The sequence below is a fragment of the Trichosurus vulpecula genome, chromosome 5, assembly GCF_011100635.1.
Source record: "Trichosurus vulpecula isolate mTriVul1 chromosome 5, mTriVul1.pri, whole genome shotgun sequence".
NCBI lineage: Eukaryota > Metazoa > Chordata > Mammalia > Diprotodontia > Phalangeridae > Trichosurus > Trichosurus vulpecula.
The window spans coordinates 274,255,646-274,280,267 of record NC_050577.1 but is presented as its reverse complement, the minus strand read 5'-3'; the positions used below and the strand labels follow the sequence as shown (position 1 = coordinate 274,280,267).

The following is a 24,622-nucleotide window of genomic DNA, read 5'->3' as shown; positions in this document are numbered from 1 at the left end:
CACCCCCTGCCAAAAAGTATGAATGAACTGTCTTGTAACAACCCTCGTTTCATGTGAAAGGTATTAAATCAGAATTCTCCCAAAATGGAAAGCCATCTAAAGCTTATAAATACAAAGAAATGTGCAAATGTTTCCTCATTCCTACCTATCATCTACTAAGAGAGTTAAGGTGATGACAGAATGAGAAGTCTAATCCTGCTTAGCCTTGCTCTATGTGTACAAGTGTGAGGCACATTTTTCTGACCTTCACATCCAGTAAGTATGGAGTAGCTCTAAGCAGCTCTGCCCATGGTTTCTATTTTTTTTTTTAATTAAAAATCAGAAAACAAAAGGGTTTCACAGTAAAGGGACACCTAAATATAGACCCTGAGAGGGAAGTCAAGGGGATCTGGCTCTACTCAAAGTGACTACTCTGTAGCTTAATGTTGGGATAGTAGTTGAGTATTTCTATAATAGCAGCAAAAGTCAGCATTTGAAAGCCCATGACTAAACTCCCACCCAGATGACACCCATAATTCAAAAGGTGAAGGTCACAAGGTAAACAGAAGATTCTGTACTTTTAACACTTCTGCAGGACAACCACCCCCCAAATACACAGTGGACCTTAGGAAAAAAAAAAAAGGAGACCCCGGAGCTTTGTGCAATGGCACATACATGTGGCTAAGTTCACACAGTAAACCATAGAAACGCACTGGCTCTGATGGCTACCTGCGAAGGACAGATAGGCTAACCCAGTGTTTAGCTGGTGTGGCCGCCAGCGGAATCTTCAGTCAGCAGGGCTTTATTGATGCTTACCGTCTGTCCACAGTCCAAGAAGGACAGGCCCAAAGCAATCAAACACTGCCAACTCTGAAAGAGAAGACACAACTGTCACTCACTCCTGCCCAGCCAACATTGTTGTTTTCCACTGGTTTCTAGCTCCAAGTCAAACCTATGCATACCACCCCCTGCTAGCACAAGCCTCTCTCTCCTTCCCTCCCAATACAGTCACCCCCCCACCTTAACAGCCATCCAGTCCTACAAAGTCTGCCAGGCACAGCTTCTACTTTTCGGGGCAGTGACTAACAAAGTGTGTGTCTAGTCTCCCCCATCAGACTAGAGCCTTCACATACCGAGGTGCCTAGGATTGAGGGGAGAGTGTAGGGGGGCTGAAAAGCTGACTTCTGCAGCTGCTTCCAGCTAGAGATAAAGATGAACAGCAGGCCACTAGCCAGTTAAAGATAATGGCCCAGGCTTTATGGGAAAGCTATTTGGGATCTGGATTGTTCCTACCTAGAACTGCTGGTTCCTTTGGGTGGGGTGGAGCCAGGAGAGAAGAGAAGTGTTCAGGAAGGGCAATTTCATCAAAAGCCTGGACACTCTTCTGGATCTAAGCTCTAACCCCAAGCATGGGCTCTTCTGCCACCTCCAACAGGCAACCACCCAGTTTGGGATGGAGAGATGACACTGAACTGCTTTCCTGGCCTAGTCTGAAGCCTATGGCCTTGGTGAATGGATCAGTCCAGGGACTGAACTTATTTCTGGCTGTAATAAGAAGTCAGGCCCAGCCAGGAGTCCAGAGGAGCATTTTATGCAGTGCAGCAGTTGTGAGAGCATTAGGGCAACTCTTTGAAAGGGGTGGGCCCTGGAGGGCACAGCAGGATGGAATGTTGGGCAGGGTCCTAACCCTCTCTGGGCCATGGAGTGCCGAAGCCTATGGAACCCTTCTTAGAATAATGTATATTGTTTATGTTCATAATTGAAGAAAATGCTAAATTTCAATTACAAGTCAGTGAAAATAAAGATATTCCAAGGTCATGGGCCTCTTGAGTTCTATCCAGGGATGGCCGCAGATAAAGTACCCTTGCCTTGGAGGATTCGTTATGGGACAAAGGGAATGGGCAGGGAGGCTGTGCTCTTCCTGCCAAGACTCCAGGTAAACCAGGGGAGATAATAGACTAGAAGGTTGAATCCTGAAGAAAAGTGTCCAGAAGACCCTGTCTGTGGCTTTTCTTTGTGACCCATAGGATGGATTTCCATAAAACTTTCTGGGGCTCTTGTGCCTTCGGGGCTGTTAGTCTTTGATGGGAGCCAGAAAGAAAACCACAAGGGAGAGGCTGGAAGGGACAGGTCTTAGGAACCAAGATAAATTTTAGAGAAAAATATTTTTTACAGATGGTTGATCTTCAAACAGCTTCCTGTAAATCTTGCTAAGGGATTGGGAGATTGAGCAACATATGCAACACTGTGTCATTCTGTCTGTTATAAAACTTCAGATACATCCACCAACACCCAATGAGAACCTCCATGACCCTGGTATCTATGGCTCTTCCCCAAACACTCCTTAGAAATCACTCACCAGGTAAAACACAAAACAAAGATAGGCCACAGAGATTATAGCAGCCACCACATACAGTGCCATGCTGGCCAGGTCTTGAACATAGACAACCACAAAGTACATGTTGATGCCACAGATAAGAAGAACGAGGAGCCCACCTGCGATCCTCCAGCCCCTGCAAAAAAAGAGTTGGTAAACATCACTGAAGAAATGGTTGTCTCATCCTAGCCAATGATTTGCAAGTTTCCAAAACTGAGGTAACATTTTAATTACAAATCAAATTTACATAGTATTTCACGGTCAACAAAATCACTGAAAGCTTGACAGGGAAAAGATTTTTCACATTCAAAACTAGATATGGCGAGAGAGGAGGGCCACTGGCTGCTCTGCGTGGTGGATGATGATGAGGGCTCATCGTAGAGAATAAAAGGGTGACAGGAATTACAAAACAAGTTGTAATTATTCTTAATGTGTCCTAAATCACCCAGAGATTGTGGTATGTGGGGGAAAGACTCTCCAATATCTAAGTGCCAGTCTCAGCAGTATGTGATTAAACTAAAAAAGTCTAAATTATAACTCCAAATTATCTGGGTGGACATTACTTTCGGTATTTAGTCTAGGATGAGTTTCCTTTCACTGCCCAGAATGACCCTGAACAAACCAATCACCATACAAGCGCTCCATCCAAAGGCACAGTCAGGAAACGTTAACTCAATCTGTTCTAAGCCTGAATTAGAGGTGCCTCTGGCATGAAGACCTCACATGACAAAACCAAATAAAAATGGCCTTGCTCTGGACTCTTGTAACAGGATTCCAATTGCTCGCCCTGCCCCAAAGTCTCACACTGCAGCCCATCCCCCACACAGCTCCAAGTGATTTTCCTAAATTCAGGTGTGACCTGTCACTCCCACTTAGCAAACTCCAGTGGTTCCCTAGTACCTCCGGGATCAAATACAAAGCTCTTCAAGACCCAGTCCCAATTCACCTTTCCAGTTTTACTACATATTACTCCACCAAAGCTAGGGCCCAGCCAGAACAGCACACTCCACGTCCTCCTTCTGCCTCTGAGAATCCTTTGGTCCCCCCTCCAGACTCAGCTCAGCTCCGCTCCACATTCTCCATGAGGCTTTGGTCTTCCCAACTCCCTTCCCATTATCTTGTATCCATTTTCTATAGACCTCTATATGTACAGTAAAATATAAGCTTCTTGAGGGCAGGAATTGTTTTGCACCCATGGCACCCACCGAGCCAGGGCCTGACCCACAGCAGACACTTACCAGATGCTTGTCCAGATGCCTAAGTTTGAATAATTCATGCTATCACCTTCCACCATGACCAAGTACAGAGAGCTAACTACAGTAAGAGTGCTGAGACTCTCAGTACAATTCTCCACTCTCCTATGGATAGACTGAGAGACCTCTTGAGCTGAGAAACGCATCCCTTCCACCTGATAGCCCTTTGGCTATTGGAGATCACATCCTAGTCTGGGTTCGTCACCTCACCTTTTGGGGCATCACTCTCTGTTCCTTCAAATCATCCAGTAATTGACCACTACTCTGTAGAACAAGCTGAAGGTGTTCACCTAGTGCCTTTCCCCCAAGAGCCCAGGCTCCCTTCTTCCCCAGGCCTCTCTCAGACAATACCTACTCCAAGTGACCTCAGGGTACTCATTCCACCACTGGCCTGAGAGGTCCTTTATACCCAACGGGCAAGCATGGGTCAAACTAGAGGCAGGAAGGAAGAGATTATCTATGAAGGCACAGAAACGGGGACCAGCCTCTAGAAGGACTAAGACATCAAACTTTCACCAAACTAATTCCATTGCAGACAATTCAAGAACAAATCTGCAATCTTAGGCCAGATGGAGCTCTAGGCTGATGAAAGAGAATGATGAAAGAGCATGGCCTAATTCCTGGAAGGCGTAGATGGAGAACTAGGAGTCCTGAAAAACTGCATCAATTTCGTCCTTTCCTCCTTTGACATTGTACACTTTTGCACACTTCCCTGGAGTGCAGCAGAATTCTTAAGAAACCTAAACATGGGCTGTGTGCTCTTTTCAGGGAGCAAAGAAGGACCCTTCCCACTGGCCAAGCCTGTGCTGAGGCTCCTCGGGTTGGGAAAGAAATGATAATAAAACCAGAAAGAAGCCATGGTAACCAAATCCTGGGGTTCAATCAATGGGCAGCTATGGCAGAAAAAGCACTGGACTTGGGAGTCAGAAATCTAGTTGCCAGCCTGGCTCTCTCTGCCACTAACTCACTGGACAGGTCCCTTCCCCTCTTGGTTTCCTCCACTGAATCTGATGCTGTCTAGGGACCTTCCCAGCTCCAACATTCTGTGAGTCTGCTCTCATAAATGAGAAAGCCTGATGCCTGCAAAGCAGTCACAGAGTTTAATGGAAGCAATAACTGAAGAAAATGGGCATGCATAGTGTGCAGAAAAGAGGAGGGGCAGGAGAACTCTTTTCAAGTACCTGAAATAGAACTAGGAACAATGTGTGGAAGATGCAATGAGGCCAGTGTAGGCTTGACGTCAAGGAAAACTTCCTAACTGGAGCTGTCCAAAAATGGAATGGGAGGGGACAGTGTCTTCTCGAAGAAGCCAGACAATCTCTTGTTATGGGGCTAAAGGGAGAGGGAGGTCCTTTTACAAATGCATTAGACTAGATTGGCCCAAGGCCCCTTCTCAAGCTCCAATTCTGTGATTGTGTCATTTTACTCTGAAAATGTAGCAAAGCTCTTCATTATACCCTGGCACAGGCTTCCCATGGAGACTTAAGTGCTTCAAAGCCAACAGGACTAAAACAAAAAGGAGCTTTCCTCCCATTGCTACAGCCTCTGAATGCAGAGCCAGGAGGATTCTTGACTCCTAGCACTGAGGTGAGCAAGAAGCCCTTTAGACCAAGACAGATTTCTGTTGGGGAAAGGCAGAGAGAGAATGAGCGAGTTTAAGGGTTCCTGGGCAGAGACTGCAAAGGCTCTTTTGTCAGGACCCCATCCTCCCAAGTCAATTTTCTTTTCCATGATTGCTAATGACTTCCTCATCACTGAATCTAATAAATGACCTTCTTCCTGTCCCCATCTTCTTTGTTGGGAACTCTTGATCATCACCACCTTCCTGATCCTCCCAACTCCTGGCTTCCATGGCAGAGAATTCTCACGGTTTCCTTCTGACCGCTTTGACTCTTTTGTTGGTTCCATAACCTCCTTAAAGAAAGAGTAGTATTCCCCAGTTGTGTCCTCTTTTTGTTCCAGTCTCCTTTAATAAATCTCATCTTCTCCTCAAAGCTTCAATTTCACTGCTGTGAAGGCGACTTCCAATTTTATGTCTGTTCCCTATTACCAGAGCTCCAGCCCCATGTTTTCAACTGTTGACTACACCTGGGTATTCTGACAAGCTCCTCAAACTCAACATATCCAAAAAATGAACTTATCCTACTCCCCCAAACTTGCCCCTCCCAGTCACCCAGCGTGATAGCCTCTTCACACCCCCATCATCCAACCGATTACCAAGCTCTCAATTCCACCCTCACAGTACCTTTTGGATTTTTTTCCTCCATTCTACCTTTCCACTCCCATTGCAGCCATTCCAGTTCTAGCACTCATCTCTTCTCAACTAGATTGTCTAAACAGATGCCCTCCTGACTCTCCTACCTTTAATTCACCCTCTAGATCAGGGCTGTCCAACCTTAGATTTTTATTCAAACAACAGACAATATGTTTTGTTCTGCCATTTTAGTGAGAGCTCTGCAGTAGCTCAGCTTTGTTTACTAATGCATTTATGTAAATTTCTTTCTATGCTTGTAGGCAGGCTGCATAAGTCACACTGCATTTTGGAGAGCTCTGCTCTAGATCCATCAGATGTGGCTCCCCCCTGATGTTCCCAATGTACCACTAATCATGTAATTCTTCTACTATAAAAAAGAGTTCTGTGGCTCCTTCCACCAACTGAAGCAAGTAAAAAAAGTGGTTCTGCCCTAGCTCCCCATCTCCGGCTCCACTCCTAGTCTTTCACATATTTTCTATTCCAGTCAGGCCAGACTCTACCCTCTGGAGCCCCATCTTGTCCTATTTCCTCAAGCTTCTACACCTTGATCCAAGCCATTCTTTGTGCTGGGAATGGATGACCCCAGCCCCAACACTGCATGTTGAAGTCACTCCTTTTCTTCAAAGTGCAAATAAAGTCCCCTCCTCCTGCATGAAGCTTCCCCTGAACTTTCCAACTGAAAGCAATTTTCCTTCTCAAACTTCCTCAAATAGTCCTATGCCTGGCCATCTTGTTTGAACACAGAACTTTTTTCCCTTGTATCCTAATCACCTGTGGAGGTATCTCTTACCCCCACCCACACCCCAGCATACATGTAAACTCCTTGAGAACAAGATCTGAGTTATTTCTATCTTTTCCCCCCAGCACCCAGTACAGTGCTCTGTTCTGCACATAGGTGGTCTTTGAATTAAATTTCTCCACATCATCACTGAGTCAGGGCCACTACAATCAGGGCCCAGGGAGAAAAATATTCTCTACATTTTAAATGGTGGGTCTCCCCTCCCCCACAAAAAAACGGTCCCCAGAAGGATTCCTCCCCAAGGATACTGGTACTTCTGATAGGGAGCCAGAGGGAAATATCTATGGCATACTCACAGTGCATTGGCAAAGTCATTCATCACTGGACGCAAACTGGTAAATGTGAGGACCGGGATGAGGGCGAAGGGAAGCTGTAAGAGAGAACTCTCATGAGAGAGGGGCCTCCAAGGTCTGAATCACTCCAGAGAGACTGAAGCAGCAGGCACTGGTAGATGGGTAGCACGCTCAAATCATCCCTGGCTCCCTTTCCACTCCTCCAAGTCTTGCCCAATTACCACCACTTAACACTAATCACTCCTAGTGCTCTGACATACATCCTTGCTCCACTCCCCAGCACTGCCAGAACGTATGTATGTGTACAGCTCTGCATGACCACCATTAGCTTAACACTGATCTTCTAAAGAAATAGATTTTACTAACACACACCTTGTCTTTACACTGTCTTTACATCCCCACCTCCACACCACCCCTTTGCAGAATGAACATTCCCTTTAATTCAAGAAGAAAATTTATTAATTGCCTACTATGTGCCAAACATTGCGTTAGAGCTGAAAACAAAACAGTCTGCCCACAAGGAAAATAGGTGCGGGCTATAACATGTCCAAAGAAAACTTCATACAAAATAATTTTACCAGAAGGATGTGAGCAATTGGAAGGAGCAGGCTAAGTCTCCTGTAGGCAGCAGCACTTATGGGAAGCTGGGAAACTCAGGGGAGTTGGGAGAAGAAATCCAAGCCCTCAGGAGCAAAGAGAAGGCTGGGGACCAGTAATAGCCAGCATGGAGTAAGGGACAGAGATGGGCAACAAGCCTAGAGAAGCAGGTGGGAGTTGGGAGTGTGAGGGGCTGGCCCTAAAAGCCAAACAAGAGACTGTACTGATCCCAGAGGGAAGAAGGAGCCCCTGGAGAAGAAGACAAAGAAAAATAATGAACAAAACAGAGATTGTGTCTGACAGGAGGTATGCAACATCCTCCCCTTAGGAGAGCATATCTGTCACAAAAGATGAGGCAAGGTCGGCAGCTCTTTTGAGCCCCAGTGTCCTTATTCATATTTACTATGCCAGTCCCCATTAAGCACACAGCAAATGCTCAATAAATATTGGTTAGTAAGGTCATCTCTACTAAAAAAAATTACACATTGATTTTTTTACGTGTTCGATTGCTTTTTCCTATGTTTCTGCCAGGTTGTCCTCCAGACTATGTTAATAGTCACACTTGATTATTTTCCTTGAACAAGCCCACAGAGATGTAGGAGTGTGGAACACAGTCAGACTGCTTTGATTATCTGCTAAGCTAATCTTTGTTTTTCTCTGTTACAAGGAATGGCTTTTGGGGGAGGAGATGGAGAGGATGTAAAAAACAAAAGGTCTCAAGACATTTTTAAAACAACCCTATGCGGCAGCACGTACACAAGTATCATCATGTCCATTTAAGAGATGAAGAAACTGAAGCCCAGAGGAGAGCGACACTCAAGAGGACTGAAAGCCTACACACAAGCAGAGAGCCAGCTGAGGGGCTTTATTCTTTTTCGGTTGCAGAACTGCCTGCCAATATAGGGACCTGGTCTCTTCTGCCTCAATCATCCCTCAACAGCCCAGACAGGGTCCCAGTTATACCCAGGGGTGGCTCTCCCCTAAGTGCCTTGCCCATAGTGCTGCCTTGGGGGAGTCTAAGCACAAGCCAAAGCCACCTGCGGCTGCCTCCTCACCTGTAAGCTCTGCAGCACATTCAGGAAGTCATTCATCCCTGTCAGATGCTCCACATCCTGGAAGACTGAGACCAACAGCGTTGGAATGATAGCAATAGAACGTGTCAAGATCACCCGGGCAAACCGTGACCACCTTAGGTTCAGGAATCCCTGGGGAGAAGAACAGGCCAAGCTAAAGATCTCCCCTCATAGCTACATCAGGAACAGATGGGAATTTGGGGGAGGAGAGAAGAATAAGTCAAAGTTGTGAGTCTATTCTGCCTTCCTCACCTCCCTCCCTCCTGATCCAGCAGGCATAGCACATACCTCCATGACAAACTGGCCAGAATAGGTCCCTGTCATGGTAGAGCTCTGTCCTGCAGCCAGGATGCCCACTGCCCAGATGTAGAGCGCTGCAGGCCCAAAGTAACATCCTAGTACCACTCCCTGGAGAAAGGGAAAACACAAAACAGTCAGTTGTACTTGAGTCCATGGCCCACTTCCACAACAACAAAAGAACCATTTTTCCTGGTTTCCCCTTATCTGTATGGTCATCACTATGTACCCCACCCACACAAAGTCTGAGGCTGGGTACTTTCAAAGAAATTTAAACAAAGAAGCCTTCCTCTCCCCAAGCTTTTGATTTGAAAACTAAAGTTCATTTTATGGTTCCTTCCACCTGCCCCTTTTTTTCATTTACTTATCAGCTGCTCCTTGAATCTCCCCAAACAATCAGAAGCCTGTCTGACACCTGTACTCTGGAACTCCAGAAGTGCACTTTGGCCAAGGGCATAGGCTCCTAAAGAGGCCCATACAGAAAGACCTTACGCAGATACTCACCCCCTTATAGAGGTCCACGGACAACACGGTGTCGTTCTGAGGGAAGAGGTCACTGTGAGGGCTGCTATTATTGACGCAGATTTCACGCTGGAATCCAAAAGATAAGAGAGCACATTTTCTTTTCAGAGGTGAAAAGAGAGAAGCAGGGCTGAAAGGGAAGACCCCTACTGTAGGCTGCACCAAGGTTATTACAGATAATGCAGGTAATAAAAGGATCTGCTTGGACAAAGATTGGCAACTAAGCCTGGATCAGCAGCCAGGTCACTGTATGTCCCTTCCAATGATGGCCTTGCTCCTCCAAGTTGGGAGGAGCATCATCAAAAAATATTTACTGAATGTCAATGTCCAATAAACTGACCCAGGTCCATCTTCAACAAAAAAAAAAAAGTCCCAGGCCTCCAAAATTGTTTTTGTTAAGGATCCCCATACCACTCCTTCTCCTCTGTGTCCGTCAGCACTTCAGATCCTATCTACTAAAATAAATGTCTCCCTTAATTTTCTTCTTGGCAAGACAGCAGACCTTTCAGGTATCAAAAAATAGCCTTCAGCTTTGTATTCAGAGTCTCAAAAATGTGCTTTGAGCTCCCAACTTCTCTGTGGGTCAGAACACCCTCTAGCCCAAAAGTCTTGTCCTATAATTACAGTACCAAATCCCAAGTATGCCAGTTAAACCAAAACTATAGCCCTGAGCCAAAATCTTTGGTTACTACTTGAAATCCAAGGGTCAAACATTGAGACCCTAGGGGTGGCCACTCATCACCTTCAACGCTGCCACCAACTTTATTCTCAACATTAGTATTTGCCTATCTTCCGCCCATATATTCCCTTTGGACAGACTTCAATAAATGCCTGGCTACATGTGATAAATGAGCTGTGCTAGAACTGAGGACAGACTGATGGAAACAACATGGTCTTATTTAAGAAGGTCACTTCTACAGGTGGAATAAAACATCTATGCAATGGATACAGGGTAAAATGCTGTAAGAGCAAAGGAGAGTCAGACAGAGTGCTCACTTTTAACTGGGTGGATCCTTTAAGGAGGAAAAGGATTTCAAAAGGTAGAGATGTGGAGTATGTTGCAGGCAAGGGACAGGGTGTGAGAAGACTGGAAAGCAAGCTATGGAGGGCTTTCAATGACAGGCTTAGAGACTCCTGTTTTATAGGATTTCCAAAGTGGAATCACTACAGGTTGGAGGTGGGGCTAGGAGAAAGGAGGTGTTAACATGCTCAGAATTGTGCATTTGGAAGATTATTTTGATATCTGTGTGAAGAATGGGTATGAGAAAGGAGACTCTGAAGGTTAAGGAAAATAATCCAAGTAAGAGGGAAAAGATCTAAGCTAGGACAGTGGAGATAAGGGGACAGATGCCAGACATAAACTGGAGATCAAATGGCCTTGGCAACTGCCTGGAGGAGAGGGGAGGTGAGGGAAAAGTCAAAGATGACCCGGAAATTCTGAGTTTGAGAAGAGGGGGGCATGATCAACAGAAACAGGGCCCAGGGACTGGTCTCTAAAAACCTCAGAATTGAGTTCTGGAGGCTGGGCCTGGCCTCTGTTCCACATGATCAAGGCACCTTTGCCCTTTCCCCTTGGTCCAAGGCCTCCCTCAGCACTTGGCCAGTTACCCCTGTGGCCCACAGGCACTCACCACTTCCTTGTTGGTTTGGTTATAAAAGGCCTCGGCAAAGACTGAGACGACAAAGACGTTGATGACGAAGGAGACGAAAAGAGCGATGCAGGACTCGATGAAGAAGTACTTGTTGGCTTCTCGAATCTCCCGCTTGCTGGTCCTGTTCACCTGCCTGGACTAGAGAGGACAGACAGGTGGCCATGAGCTCGGTCAGTGGAAGAGCCTTCAGTGACCAGCAGGCTAAAAGAGGGGCCTGGTGATACAGCAGATGAATGACCTGAGGCTGTTTCTCATTTATCAGATGAATAGCAACATATCCAACAACGAACAAGCAGCTATTAAGCACCTACTATGTGCTGGGCACTAGGGATACAGAGACAAAAATGAACAGATAGTTCCTGTCCTGGTTCCGTGTTATCACGAGAGAAACCACGTATCCAAATAAGTATAGATAAAACATGTATATATTTTTAAATATGTCAAGTAAATAAGACGTAATTATCAGTGGAGAAGGCACCAGAAGGCGGCTTCTTAACCTGGGGTCCATGAACTTTAAAAAATACTTTGATAACTGTATTTCAATGTAATGTTTCTAGCTATCATTTCTATAGGGCAGAGTGCTCCTTTGACCCCCTCAATAACCGAGTGAGGCAGGTACTATTATCAGCCCTCATTTTATAGATGAGGAAACAGAGAGGTCAAGTAACTTGTCCAGAGTCACACAGCCAATGATAGCCAAACTGAGGCCAAACATGAACTCAGGTCTTTCTGATAGCAGGTCTAACTCTCTCTACATCAGTGTCTATGTAACTGGTTTCCTTTGTAAGCTTATATATTTTACTTTCTGCATTTAAAATCATTCTTCCAAGAAGGGGTCCATAGGTTCCACCAAACCATCAAAGGAGTCAGTGACACAAAAGGTTAAGAACTGCCTGTACTAGAAACTAGGGGAGGTGGAAGATCAGGGGAGGCCTCCAGCAGACAGGGGCACCTGAGCTAAGCTCTGAAAGCAGCTGGGGATTCTCCGGGGCGGGGCGGAGGGAGGAGGGAGAGCATTCCAGGCCCAGAAATGAGAGACAGGACACTGTGCTATAGCACAAATGAACAAGATATCTAAACTCCAATGGGTGTGTGAAAATGAGAATGTGTAACAAGCCCAGAAAGAAGCGAGTCTGTGAAGGGTTTTAAATGCCCTTGTCAGGCTTATAAAGACCCAGGCAGCCACAAACCATATTAAAATGTAACTGGGAAATGTCTAACAAAATAAAAATATAATAAACACAGTGTTAAATTTGAAGTTTTCTAGTTTAATATTCAGCATTCCTATTTGAGTTTGACATTTCTGAGCTAAATCGACCAATAAAGTCAGAATGACTCTCCTCTGACAGAAGGAAGAGAGAAGGAAAGAAAAAGGAAGTAAGGAGAGAAAGACAGACAAGTCACTCCACTGCTCTGTAAATTCAAAGGACCTGCCCTTCAATCTACAGAAGAGGAGGAAGATATCTGCATTCCTACAGCTCCTGCTACATGCCAGCCATGGTGCTATGCACTTTACAATATGAGCTCATTTAATCCTCACAACAACCCTGAGAGGCAGGTGCTGTAACTATCCCCATTTTACAGTTAAGGAAAGTGAGGCTGACAGAAGTTAAGTGACTTGCCCAGGGTCATACAATTAGCAAGTGTCAGAGGCTGGATCTGAACTCAGGTCATCCTACCTTCAGGCCCAGCACTCTATCTACTGTACCTCAACAGTGAAGAATTGAAATAAATACCATTCTGAGGAAAAAAAAAACTTTAGTAGAATTATTATGGTGACATTCCTGTCTCATTTTTAATTTTTATAATGATACAGTTCTCTGCTTTCCAGCCGCTACGGAAACGTAAGGCCTTGAGGACCTAGAAAGGTAGTTGTTGCTGTAGAAAAGAAGCCTTCTCTGTTCCACTCTTTGGAACAGCCAATAGGCAGCCCAGCTCACTTTCTTTTCTACTAGAACCTGACTCCTGGCTTCTCACTTAAAATCTCCCATATCCCTCCTCCCTACCGCTCCACCAAACCTGTCCTCACCTCCAAGAGGAGGAAACATTTTCCTGGCCTGTTAACAAGGGTACCCAGAACCTTCACCTGATTTTGCTAGAGGGTACAGAGGCAAAAGAGGACTAGGAAATAGGTTAGTGACCTTGTTCTTGGGAGGATGGTAGGCACTCTGGACTGGTGCTGGGCATGAAGAGACATATGAGGGACATATGATCATCTTTTCCCCTGGGGCCACTCAGACTCAGGAGATAAAGAGAAAACCAGCTCAGTGTGCACTCAGCCTTTTTGCAAAGTCCTTGAATTTCAGTTTCCTTGAGGGCCTGGAAACCTCTAATCCTATTAATTGGTGCAATGGAGCAAGGTTTAATCGTGTAAAACAAACCTCCAGTACATAAAGGATACCCTGCTCTTTCAAAACTTCCAAGGTTGATCCTTTAAGAGGAAATGGGTAATTTGGTTTAAATTTGTTTCACTTGTTACCAGAGGGAAAGGACTCACAAAATGAGTCGCAGGACACTCAGGATCAGGATACACTTACCTTGACCAGTGCAGAGTGCAGATACATGTTGTGCGGCATGATAACAGCACCCACAATGCCCACGCCCTGCTCAATCTGTGCGGTGTGACAGTCTGAACAAGAGGGCACGAACATGCCCCTCAGCACCTGGGCCTGGTTGGGTTTCACTGTAACATACTGGACACCAACATCAGAGTGGTTAGCGTCTACTCCCCTTGGTCAGGACCAGGCGCCATAACGAAACAGGTACCCCAGTCCTGGGCTATAATGGAACTTACAGTCCCCACTACTCCTGACTACCCCGCTGTGATGATGTTCTGCTCCTCAGGGCAGCAGGCCTAGCAGACCTTCAGCCCCTGACACTGGCTACCATCCTGAAGGAGCACAGGGGTGGGAGACAGGACCTTAATCTTGTCAGCCTCACAGGGATTATGAATGGAGGCAAAAAGAATGAAAAATCCAAAAAAATAATTTAAATCTGACTCAAACAATTCCTTCAACATTTACTCTGGGTTGGAAATCTGAGGTGTCCACATGTAATTGAGAACTAACTACAACTAAAAAGTCAAGTTCACCCAGGCCAACCAACCAAAATCAATTTGTAACAAGGATTCAGAAGGAAGGAGCCATTTTGTTTTTCCCAACATATCCGTCCTTTCCCTGGCCACCCCATTCCAACAATGCCCTCTAAAGCTCCATGAGTCTTAAGTGTGGCACAAAAGTGATGGAGCCTCCCTACTCTTACAATATAAATCTGGGGCCCATTCTGTGAATGACAAGTTTCACCCAGAAAGCTAAAGGTCTGAATTCTGCTAGCCTGCTATCAGACCCTGGCAGCTGCCCTTCTGCAAGTAGCAGTGCAGTGCCAAAGCAGCCCTAGTTTTGCAAGGTAAACCCAAAGCAGGTTAGTTCTAAGGGATCTGGAACATCTGCAGGAAGTGTGCTCTAGTCCAGGCTCCTGACAGATGTGGGAAGGCACACACGTCAGGGATGGTGTGGCTTGGGTGCAGAAAATCTCTGTGACTGACCTTGTCTATTCAGGACTTACGTAGGTACAAAATGGCTTTTGTTATCCATGTGTGGTACTGAGTTATCTAAGGCTTACTTCCTGTTTCTATAAAGTAACTGGCTTTTAAAAGCTAATAAGCAATCTGTGAAACTTACTTCATATCCAAATGTAAAGGCCATGATGGTGATGAGCAAGCCAAAGAATGCTTCCAGTTTCCGTAAACCTAAGAAAAGAAACAAGGAAAGACGGTTTCCTTAATGAGACATACTGCTTCTAAGGCAAAAATGACCTTTTCTCCAATACTGTTTCCTCCCAGCACCATCCCTCCCCCCTCCTCCCCCACCTCTACCAGTAACTCCTCCTTACCATATTTGTCCAGAAAAAGAAATACGAAGGTATCTGCTATGGTAATGAGAACTCCACCCCACAGAGGAACCCTAGGCCAGAGATCAGAAATGAAGATGAGGGGAGGGAAGAGAACAGGAGGGTGGAAAAGCTCACCTCCCCAAATCCCAGGTAGGCCAAATTCTGGAGGTGGCAGGTGGCCAAGGCTTCCGACAGTGTGAAGAGCACAGTGCCTATTTACAAAAGAAGCCAACAGCCTCCCTTCACAGGAGATGCCACTACAAGGAGAGGATCAAAAGCCCTCTTCCACTCACTCAACGGCTACCCTGGCCCTGCTCACAACTATTTCACTGGTAAGAGGTTCTCAGTCACACTTCCCCATGGGACTCAATTTGTATCACATGCTTTCTTCACCCAGGGAGGCTCAGTGAAGGGCTGGGAATATTGGGGATGATGCGAAGTTTCTAGGGAAAAAAAAACTCACTTCCCAGAAGACAGGAGATTGATGGCAATAGCTGATCCTATGACTTCTTGCATATCGGAGCCTATGATGGCCAGCTCCACCATCAGCCACAGAATAATTCGGGGGACCTTAACACAAACAGTGGAGAAACCAAGTTCAAAATTAAGCTAACATTTCAGAGAACACTTCCTTGGAGGTGCTGGAATTTTTGCAAATATACATAGTTTATCCCCAAAACCTCAGTGCACTTTGAACCTATTAAGCTTAAAAGCTACACTAAGACTTTTGGTATACCCTGTATCTTAGCACAGGCCCATAAGCAAAGAGACAAATTACTCAGCTACATGTAGCCAAGTACCACATCCTTGCTCCACTGTCCCACCCTCAGACCTCTCTTAATCAGACTCAGCTACAGAGAAGCAAACATGCTTCCTTCCTTGTGGTATCAGGGGACAAGGAGATGGGGGTGGGGGTGTAATGGGGAAGCTGCTCATTCTCATTCCATTCAATGGCACCCTTTAGGAAAGGCAGGGGTCTGTCCTGCCCAACTGAAAATATCCTGAAAGTCTGAGGGATTAATATTTAACTGATGAAAATGAAAATGTATTAAGCACCTACTATGTGCACAAATAGTCAAAACGGGTAGAAGGGCGGTAAAGGAAAGGTCTAATTTGGAAGCTGAACACACCTAAATGTGGAAAAACCTGAAGGACAGTCAATGTAACAGAGGCCCATGGGCACACGAGAGGAGCAGCCTCAGACTAAGGAAACAGTCAGGTGAGTCAGGCTAAGGCAAGAACCAAGATCTGACTGTTAGGACAGACTAGCTCACAGGGGACAAAACAAAGACAGAAGAAAGGAAAGACATCTTCCAACTGTATCTACTGCTTGAAAATGCCAATGCTTTAGTCATTCGACAGATATTTAAGTGCCTACCATACACAAAAGCACTGTGCTAGTTACCAGCACAATGCTGAGGTAAAACAAGATCTCTATGCTCATGGACATTACTGTGCAGCTGGCACAGTGAACAGAACACCAGCCCTGGAGTCAGGAAGACCTGAGTTCAAATATGGCCTCAAGACACTTGACACACTTACCAGCTATGTGACCTTGGGCAAGTCACTTAAGCCCAATTGCCCTGCCTTCCCCCCCCCCCCCAAAAAAAAGATTCCAAAAAAAAAAAGACGTTTCTTCTTCCACATCCCAGAAATACAAGGAGAAAGTAGGTATTTAAAGGAAGGAAGGAAAGAAGGAAAGTGTGAGGCCCTGTTGAGGGGCCAGGAAAGTGGGGCCCCAGAAAGTGCAGGGGTAGTCTGTGGAGAAGAGGTGAGCACACCACTCAGCATTACAAAGGTGAAGCAAATACTGAGGGTCATCTCTGTACTGGGGCTTTGGAGAAGAGAAAAAAACACACCCAGCTATTGCTCTGCAAGCCTCCCGGTGTGATGGTGGGTGGTTAGGCCATGGCAGGCCGGGATAAGACATGGGTCTGAGGTCCTAGCTTTGGGGTTTAACAGAGGTATGACTTCTTCATGTTTCCTCTTCAGTAAAGTAAAGATAACAGTATTTGCACCCTCTATATCACAAGGATAGAAGCGATTAAGACAATCCAAAGAGTTCACCTTTGTAAACTATGAAGTACTATATGAATGTTAGCTATTATTATTCATTAAGAGAAATCTTCTTAGACTTTGAGTGAATAAGTTATTTTGACTATTATAAATACCCACATTAACCACAAAAGGACATTTGAAGATGTTATCTGCATCCAGAGAAAGAACTGATAAACAGAAGTATGCATAAAATAATTTTACACATATATATACCTACTTGAGTATAATGGTAGTCATCTCTAGGGTGGGGGCGGGGGGGGAGGAAAGGAAGAAAAAAAGAAATTTACATGGTAATTTTGTTGCCCATTTGAAAGGAATAGCAAGTTGTGCCTAATAGATCTGCAGTTTCATATGCAATCATCTTTTTTATTGTTCTGTGTTACAGAGATGCTTTTTTTAATTCCAAAAATTAAAAATAAAATTTAAAAAAGAGAACTCCTGAATCAATGAGATCACAGGTCCATTTAAGAGAAAATGTAACAAACCACAGACAACAGGGATGAAAAGGACCTTGGCAGGAATGAATGGACCAGAATACAGTCGGCATGGGGGATGTTCCTGGAATGAGCCTCAAGATTCTAAAGGAGGGGAGGAACAACTGTGGCTTGGCAGTCAGTCATGGCATTGGTTCTCGTGGGGCACCAGAGGGAGTCACTGACCTTAGGATACTGCCGGTTACACACTTCAGCAAGATGTAGGCCCGTGACCACACCCAGTCTGGCTGCCAGGCGCTGCAACAGGAGCCCCACGATGGTGGCCAGGAGGAGAACCCAGAGCAACTAGGAAAAATGAATTCCCCCAGTATAGAGGACACAGTCATTAGGCAAGTGCAAAAGACCTTCCTTTCAGGCACAAAGCTTCCTTGGAAATCTTGGGGTAGGAGCGATACATTCAAACTTGGACCCCAGAGGAGACAATCAGGAGACCTAGGCTCTATCTAGTCTTGGTCTACACCTGACCTGCCAGGACAGGCTAAGCAAATCCCTGTCACTCTGTGTGTTTCAGCTTTTCCAACTCTAACATAACCCCTTCCTTTTTTAGAGGAACAAAGGTAAAATAAAAGACCTGATAGGAAAAATGTTTTGCATTTCAAAGTAACAGATTTTTTCAGGCTCCCCTAAAATTCTGGATTCTGAAACACTAAAGCATCAGGCTAGGGTTAGGATTAGGGACTGCACCTGAGATTTCACTGGTACAAAGAACTCCTAAATGAGGAAATTACCCCCACCAATGTAGGCAGCACCTTCTCTGAAACTTCTAATCTTAGAGAGATGACCATTGAGAGGTTCACGGCCAGCACGTGTCAGAGACAGAACCCAAACCCAGGGCTTCCTGAGGTGGAGGCCAGTTTGCCAGTATCTGTACCTCACGCTGCTTCTCTAGTATCTGGTTAAAGAATGCCAATAGCCCTCAACCCCGAAACATCATGAGCAGAAAGTATGTGTGTATATATAGAGAATATAGTGTATATAGAGAGAAAGGGGAAAGGCTAGAGACTCACCTTAAACTGGGCCACAGCCCCAGACTGTAAGTCGGATTCTATGTTCCCTGGATCCAGATAAGCGATGCTCATGAGGAAGCCAGGCCCTGTAAACGCCCAGAGTTTGCGGAAGCTAAAACAAGAATACTACACAAGAAACAAGATGAGGACAAATTGAGCTTTGCTCCAAATTGAAAACTGCAAAATCATTATTCCAGAAGAGGCCTAAGGACTGTTAACTGTAACAAAAGTGAAGGGTCTTGGGTGGGTCCTCCCCTGGCCACTGCAGCAGCACCTCCCTTTGGGATGTGTAGGTCACACCCATGCCCAGAATACCCTCATCACTCTGATCACCGTTAACCTGTAACTAGACCAACAACACCCAAGTAAAATCCAAACAGCCCTGAAGAAGCCACCACAAGAAAGAAAACAGCTTTTGTTTTTGAGACAGAAAAAAAAACACGCCCACAGAAGAGAGCAACCTAGCTCCCCTCTCCCTCTCGGCCAGGTCACCCACAGCAGAATCCTAACAGCCAAAGTCCAGTCTTTAGAGACTGTTTGCCAAAGTTCAGAACCTTTGGATTTCACTGGGCAGGAGTGGTAAGAGCTGACCCTACAGGGGACCCAAGGCTAGGTGCTGAGAGCTGACTGACTCCCAAGGGATTCCAAAGGACACCTAAGCTCTTGGATCTTCCCTCTGTGTCCTCTCTACTAACCTCCTCCTCGGGAATGGGGATCTTCTCATCAAAGTAGGTGGTGAAGGGGTCATCCTGAGATGCAGAGGTCTGTGAAGGGAAATGACTACTGTAGACGGTGTTAACAGCGCCCAGGCTGGCAGTGTCCCCGTGGTCTCCAGAACCATCTTCTAAAGACATGTAAAAATGGAAAGAATCAGTTTGGGGAGAAATTCCCAACAAGCCCCACCTCCACCACCAAGAAAACCTTAGTATTCCATCATCTCGTCGTTATCAGCACAAAATTTCTATATGGAAAGAAATCTAAGACACAAAGAGAAAGCAATAGACGAGCCTTGGAACTCATCCAGGCCAATGTAAGTAAATAGCACTTCTCAGTAAGAACTTTCCCTAGTCCTCCTCTAGAGCCCAAAGTGAAAAATATATTACATTTGTTATAATGCAGTTTTCCTCTCAAACTCACTCTCCATCACACCCCTTGACCATTATGTGTCAGGTCCCAGGTGCTTGCCAGAAACTCGGACACTCAAGGCAAAATGCAGAAAGTCAATGAGTACAGAGTTTTCCATGTGCTCTGCCTCCTCCTTATTCCTGACTCAGTCACCATTAGCCAGGCACATGTTGATCAAGGCCTCACCAACAGGCCACTTATCTATATACTCCTTCCCCGCTGGTCAATTATCATAGAGAGAGGGGGCAAAGGCTAGAAGAGTGGGGGAGGAGGAAACCAGCTCCCTCCATTCATGAAGACCACGCTCCCAAAGCCACCACCATGCCCACATGTTTGCTCAGAGTGTACCGATCAAGTCTGTGACTCCATAACCTTGAGGGTTTTTTTTGATGGGGGGCTGGGTAAAGGTGGTAGAGGAGAAGCTCTCATTTTACAGGATGACCTCAGTGGCAGAATGGACAAAGCAATGAATGCACTGGCTGAGTCAAGAAGACCTCAGTTTGAACGCTTCCTCAGGAATTTACTAGCTATTCACTAGCTACAGGCAAGTTATTTGACTTCTCAGTCACAGTTTCCTCAGGGATAATCTCACCACACAGGTGAGATAATGAAAAGCACTCTGCAAATCTCAAGAGTGCTATATAAGCATTAGCTATTAGTATCATCGTCTTAGAGTGACTAAAACGCTAAGAGAATGGCCTCCAAACAGTAGATCTAGGATGATCTAGAATTCTGGCCTTCTTAAACTTTTTCCACTCACGACCCACAGTTTAAGAAGCACTGAAAGGGAGCAGAATTCTATTCTACTAGAATTCCGAGTTGAAAGTTTTCCAGCTCAGGACAGCTGAACCAAAGTACCTAAAGGAGGGGAGGGTACAAAGCAAGAGACACTCTCCTTACATATTCATAAACTCTCTTAGAACCTCCGAAGGCTCTCACTGTCCACAACAATAAGGAATGCAACTGCTCTGGCCAGAGAGAGCAAACAAGGTTTTCAGTTACATTCTGGTGACTTGGGTGCCAGGTCTAGAAGAGAAAATCGAAGATAACTATAACCAATCACAAACAGCAGCAATTGTTAACTAGCCTAACCAGGGCATTACAGCTCCAGAGTCAGCCTGTAACCTCATTTTTCCCTCCTCTGACATTTCGGATCAGGAATACAATATACCTGGCATGATGACAATCCATTTAACTTACTGCCTAAAAGTACAGCAAACTTGTGGACGTCACTTGTTATATCCAGAAGAAACAATTCAGGAAGCGGATAAGGGGGATGATTGACAAAGCTGTCTAGAACATCATCAATAAATAACACAAAGCTTCAAATTACCAGCAGGCATCTTCTGGTTAGAACTTAACGTCATGGTGGAAGCCGGGACATCCGAGGACTTAGAATAGGATTCTGGAAAGGGGAGAGAAAATTAACAAGAATAATCAGACCAGCAGAGGATCAGCACTTGCCAACATTACAGCTGTTACAAGTCAGTGTGACCCCTATGTCCCACTTCATGAACAGTGTCATAAACAAATGTGAAGAAGTTTGAAAAACTCTTTTTGGAGTCTGATCAATATCTAATCAAATGAGATGAGTTTCAGATGTGTAAGAAATATTTCTGCTGACAAGATTTCACAACCTGGAGAAGAGAGTAATTGCAAAGAGACAAATTTATCTTATATTAGTCACAGAATCATACAACTGCAGTGCTACAGAAAAGACCTTATTAAATACTCCATGTGTAAGAAAACATGCATCATGTATGAATTAGAAAGCTAAAAAAATTCTTAGAGTTTAACTAGTCCAGCTGCTATCTTTCCCTAAATCCAAACCATCTAAATATAGATGGCTACCTCGCCTGTTCTCCAGGGACAAAGATTCACACCCCACTTTGGCTGCCTCCTCCAGAATGTAAATCATTCTTAACAGTCAAGGCCTTTACATCTGTTCTCATTACAACTCAAGTTCCCTGCCTTCTGTTAGGGCTGTGGGGCCATGGGGAACTGCTAAGTTTTCTGCTTTGAGTACTACTCGACCTATTTTAGCCCCTTCTTTTTCAGACTGAATGTATTATTTTGACCTCTCACAGTTTCTGTCAACCTATCAACCTTGACACTCTGTAGCTCTTTTAGGGACAGTTTTCTAGTTTCTGATAGGCAAGTTCTTGAATTTGCCACAAGAAAAGCCTTTTGGCGCTATTTAAATTTTCTGTGACCTAGAGTTCAGCTATCATTCCAATATCATCAATGTAATCGATACATAGTGATGATCATACGAACAGTCATCTCTTAAAACATCTCTGGTTCTAGTGTCCGGTTGCTAAAATAGTCAAACTGACCTTAACTCTGAAAAGCTGTTGAGAATGACAAGATCCAATCCACGTCAAGTCTGTTAAAATTAATAGCTCACCTATCTTTAATTATCTGGCAATGTGACATATCTTAAATAGAGTCCAGAAGCAGGAAATAAATTTAAAAAAAGGAAAAGAGGCTCTGAGTAGTCAGAAGAGATGGGTCATAAAGTTCATGCACTTTATTCAGAAGGTGCTTTGAGTCCTCACTCAGACACAAATTAGCTATTTTTACTATAAAACTAGTTCTAATAAATTTCCTAATTTGGTTTCCAAGTTTAACACAGTTGAGAAACAGCAGAAAGTGTGGTTGCCATAAGCAAGAACGAAGAAAAAAGATGGGCGAATACATCAATATGAATATGTTCTTTTAAAAGGAAGTATGTAATACTTCCTTTTTAAAAAGATCTGTCTTCAAAAAAAAATTTAATATGGTATCTGGACTCATTATACCAGTTTCTGGATAGCAGAGGTTCTTGTTTTTCTATAATCTGGAAAACAAAAACAGCATCTGGGAAAAGCACATTAGTTTAGCAAGTAGCAATTTTAAAAATCTATGGCAAAAAGAAAACTCTGACCAGGGTAGGACAGAGTACAAAGAGACTGGCCTCCTCTCTTCAGCCTCAAGGCTGAATAGCTATTGCCTCCCTATATTCAAAGGGAAAGGAAGAAAGAGACAATAAAGTGGACTATAATTTATGATCTATACAACTAGAGTCATTAATCCCCCAACTACATCTTCTGCAGATTGTTTACTGGACATCATTTCCTTTGGGCTCTAAGTCTCCATCAAATTTGGGTTACAAGGAAATAGTAATTCAATACTGCATAGCTTTGTTCAGTGGGACAGTCCCAACTACCAACTCAAGATTCACTTCCTTGTATTAGCGAATACACATAAGATTTATATAAACAGACAGAAATTGGCACATAGCTGCATTTGCAGCAAAACTGTTAATGCATTTTTCTTTTTTTTAAAATTTATTATTTATTTGTAACATTCACTTAAAAAAAATTTGAGTTCCAAATTCTTCTCTTCCCTCCCCTATCCACTGAGACGGGAAGCAATGTAAAATTATGCAAAACATATTTCCATATTAGCCACATTGCAAAAATAAAAAAGGGAAAAGAAAAATGAAGAAAGTGAAAAAAGTATGCCTCAATCTGTACTCAGAGTTCTTTAGTTCATTCTCTCAAAGTGGATAGCATTTTTCATCATGACTTCTTCGGAACTGTCTAGGATCAGATCGTTCTATTGAGCAGAGGAGAGAAAAGACTTTCTATAGTTTATCATCATTACAATATTGCTGCTCACTATATACAATGTTCTCCTAGTCTTCCTTTTGCATCAATTAATATAAGTTGTCCCAGGTTTTTTTGTAACCACCCCCCTTTGTCATTTCTTACAACACAATAGGATTCCATCACAATCATATACCACAACCTGTTCGGCCATTCCCCAACTGATGGTATTGCCTCAGTTTTCGATTATCTGCTGCTATATTATTTACAATTATTACCTGCTATAAATATTTTTATACATATAGCTTCTTTTCCTTTTCCTTTGATCTCTTTGGGATACAGATATAGTAGTGGTATTGCTGGGTGTGTGCCCAGTTTTATAGCCCTTGGGGCATAGTTAGTTCAAAATTGTTCTCCAAAATGGTTGGACCAGCTCACAACTCCACCAACAGTTCATTAGTGTATCTATTTTTCCACATGCCCTTCAGCATTTGTCCCTTTCCTTTCCTATCATGTTAGTCAATGATAGGTGGTACCTTGAAGTTGTTTTAATTTGCATTTCTCTAATTAATAGTGAATTAGAACATTTCTTTAAATGACTATAGATAGCTTTGATAGTCATGCCTAACTCTTCACAAGCCTGTTTAGATTTCTTGGCAAGGACTGGAGTGATTCACGATTTCCTTCTCCAGCTCATTTTACAGATGAGAAACTAAGGCAAACAGGATTAAATGACTTGCCCAGGGTCACACAGCTATTTGAACTCAGGAAGAGGAGTCTTCCTGACCCTATGTCTGACACTTTATTCACTGTGCCACCTAATTGCCCTTTATATGTTTTGACCATTTATCAATTGGGAAATGGCTCTTATCTTTATAAATGACTCAGTTCTCTCTATGTGGAGCAACTTAGGTGGCGCAATGGATAGAGTGCCAGGCCTGGAGTCAGGAAGACTCATCTTCCTGAGTTCAAATCTGGCCTGAGACACTTATTAGCTGTGTGACCCTGGGCAAGTCACTTAACCTTGATTGTTTTTGTTTCAGTTTCCTCATCTATAAAATACACTGGTGAAGAAACTGGTAAACCTCTCCAGTATCTTTGCCAAGAAAACTCCAAAGGGGTTCATGAAGAGTCAGACACATCTGAAATGACTGAACAACCTCCTCCTGTATAAGTAGTAAGGCCTTTATCAAAAAAACTTGCTGTAAAACTCCCCCACACACTTTCCTGCTTTCCTTCAAAAATATGGGCTGCACTGGTTTTGTTTGTGCAAAACTTTTTAAATTTAATGTAATTAAAATTATCCATTTTGCCTTCCAATATCTTCTCTATCTTGTTTGGTCATAAATTTTTCCCCTTAT

At 44.1% G+C, this 24,622-nt stretch overlaps 1 protein-coding gene across 3 annotated transcripts in view; it reads right to left on the bottom strand.

Annotated features, from left to right (window-relative positions):
• Positions 1 to 24,622, bottom strand: part of SLC11A2 (solute carrier family 11 member 2) — a 43,989-nt gene that overhangs the window by 6,550 nt on the left and 12,817 nt on the right. For 2 of the 3 annotated variants that reach the window (XM_036759019.1, XM_036759020.1), the window contains exons 2-16: positions 21,005 to 21,076; positions 19,242 to 19,390; positions 18,547 to 18,672; positions 17,705 to 17,824; positions 15,451 to 15,557; positions 14,988 to 15,058; positions 14,777 to 14,844; positions 13,634 to 13,789; positions 11,076 to 11,234; positions 9,427 to 9,513; positions 8,914 to 9,033; positions 8,608 to 8,757; positions 6,959 to 7,032; positions 2,339 to 2,492; positions 796 to 849 (exon numbers count right to left, since the gene is read on the bottom strand). In XM_036759019.1, coding sequence (XP_036614914.1) covers positions 796 to 849; positions 2,339 to 2,492; positions 6,959 to 7,032; positions 8,608 to 8,757; positions 8,914 to 9,033; positions 9,427 to 9,513; positions 11,076 to 11,234; positions 13,634 to 13,789; positions 14,777 to 14,844; positions 14,988 to 15,058; positions 15,451 to 15,557; positions 17,705 to 17,824; positions 18,547 to 18,672; positions 19,242 to 19,390; positions 21,005 to 21,038 — 1,629 coding nt within the window. In that variant the 5' untranslated portion in view covers positions 21,039 to 21,076. The remainder of the gene's footprint in view (positions 1 to 795; positions 850 to 2,338; positions 2,493 to 6,958; positions 7,033 to 8,607; positions 8,758 to 8,913; positions 9,034 to 9,426; positions 9,514 to 11,075; positions 11,235 to 13,633; positions 13,790 to 14,776; positions 14,845 to 14,987; positions 15,059 to 15,450; positions 15,558 to 17,704; positions 17,825 to 18,546; positions 18,673 to 19,241; positions 19,391 to 21,004; positions 21,077 to 24,622) is intronic. The other variant, XM_036759021.1, reaches the window with a different exon arrangement.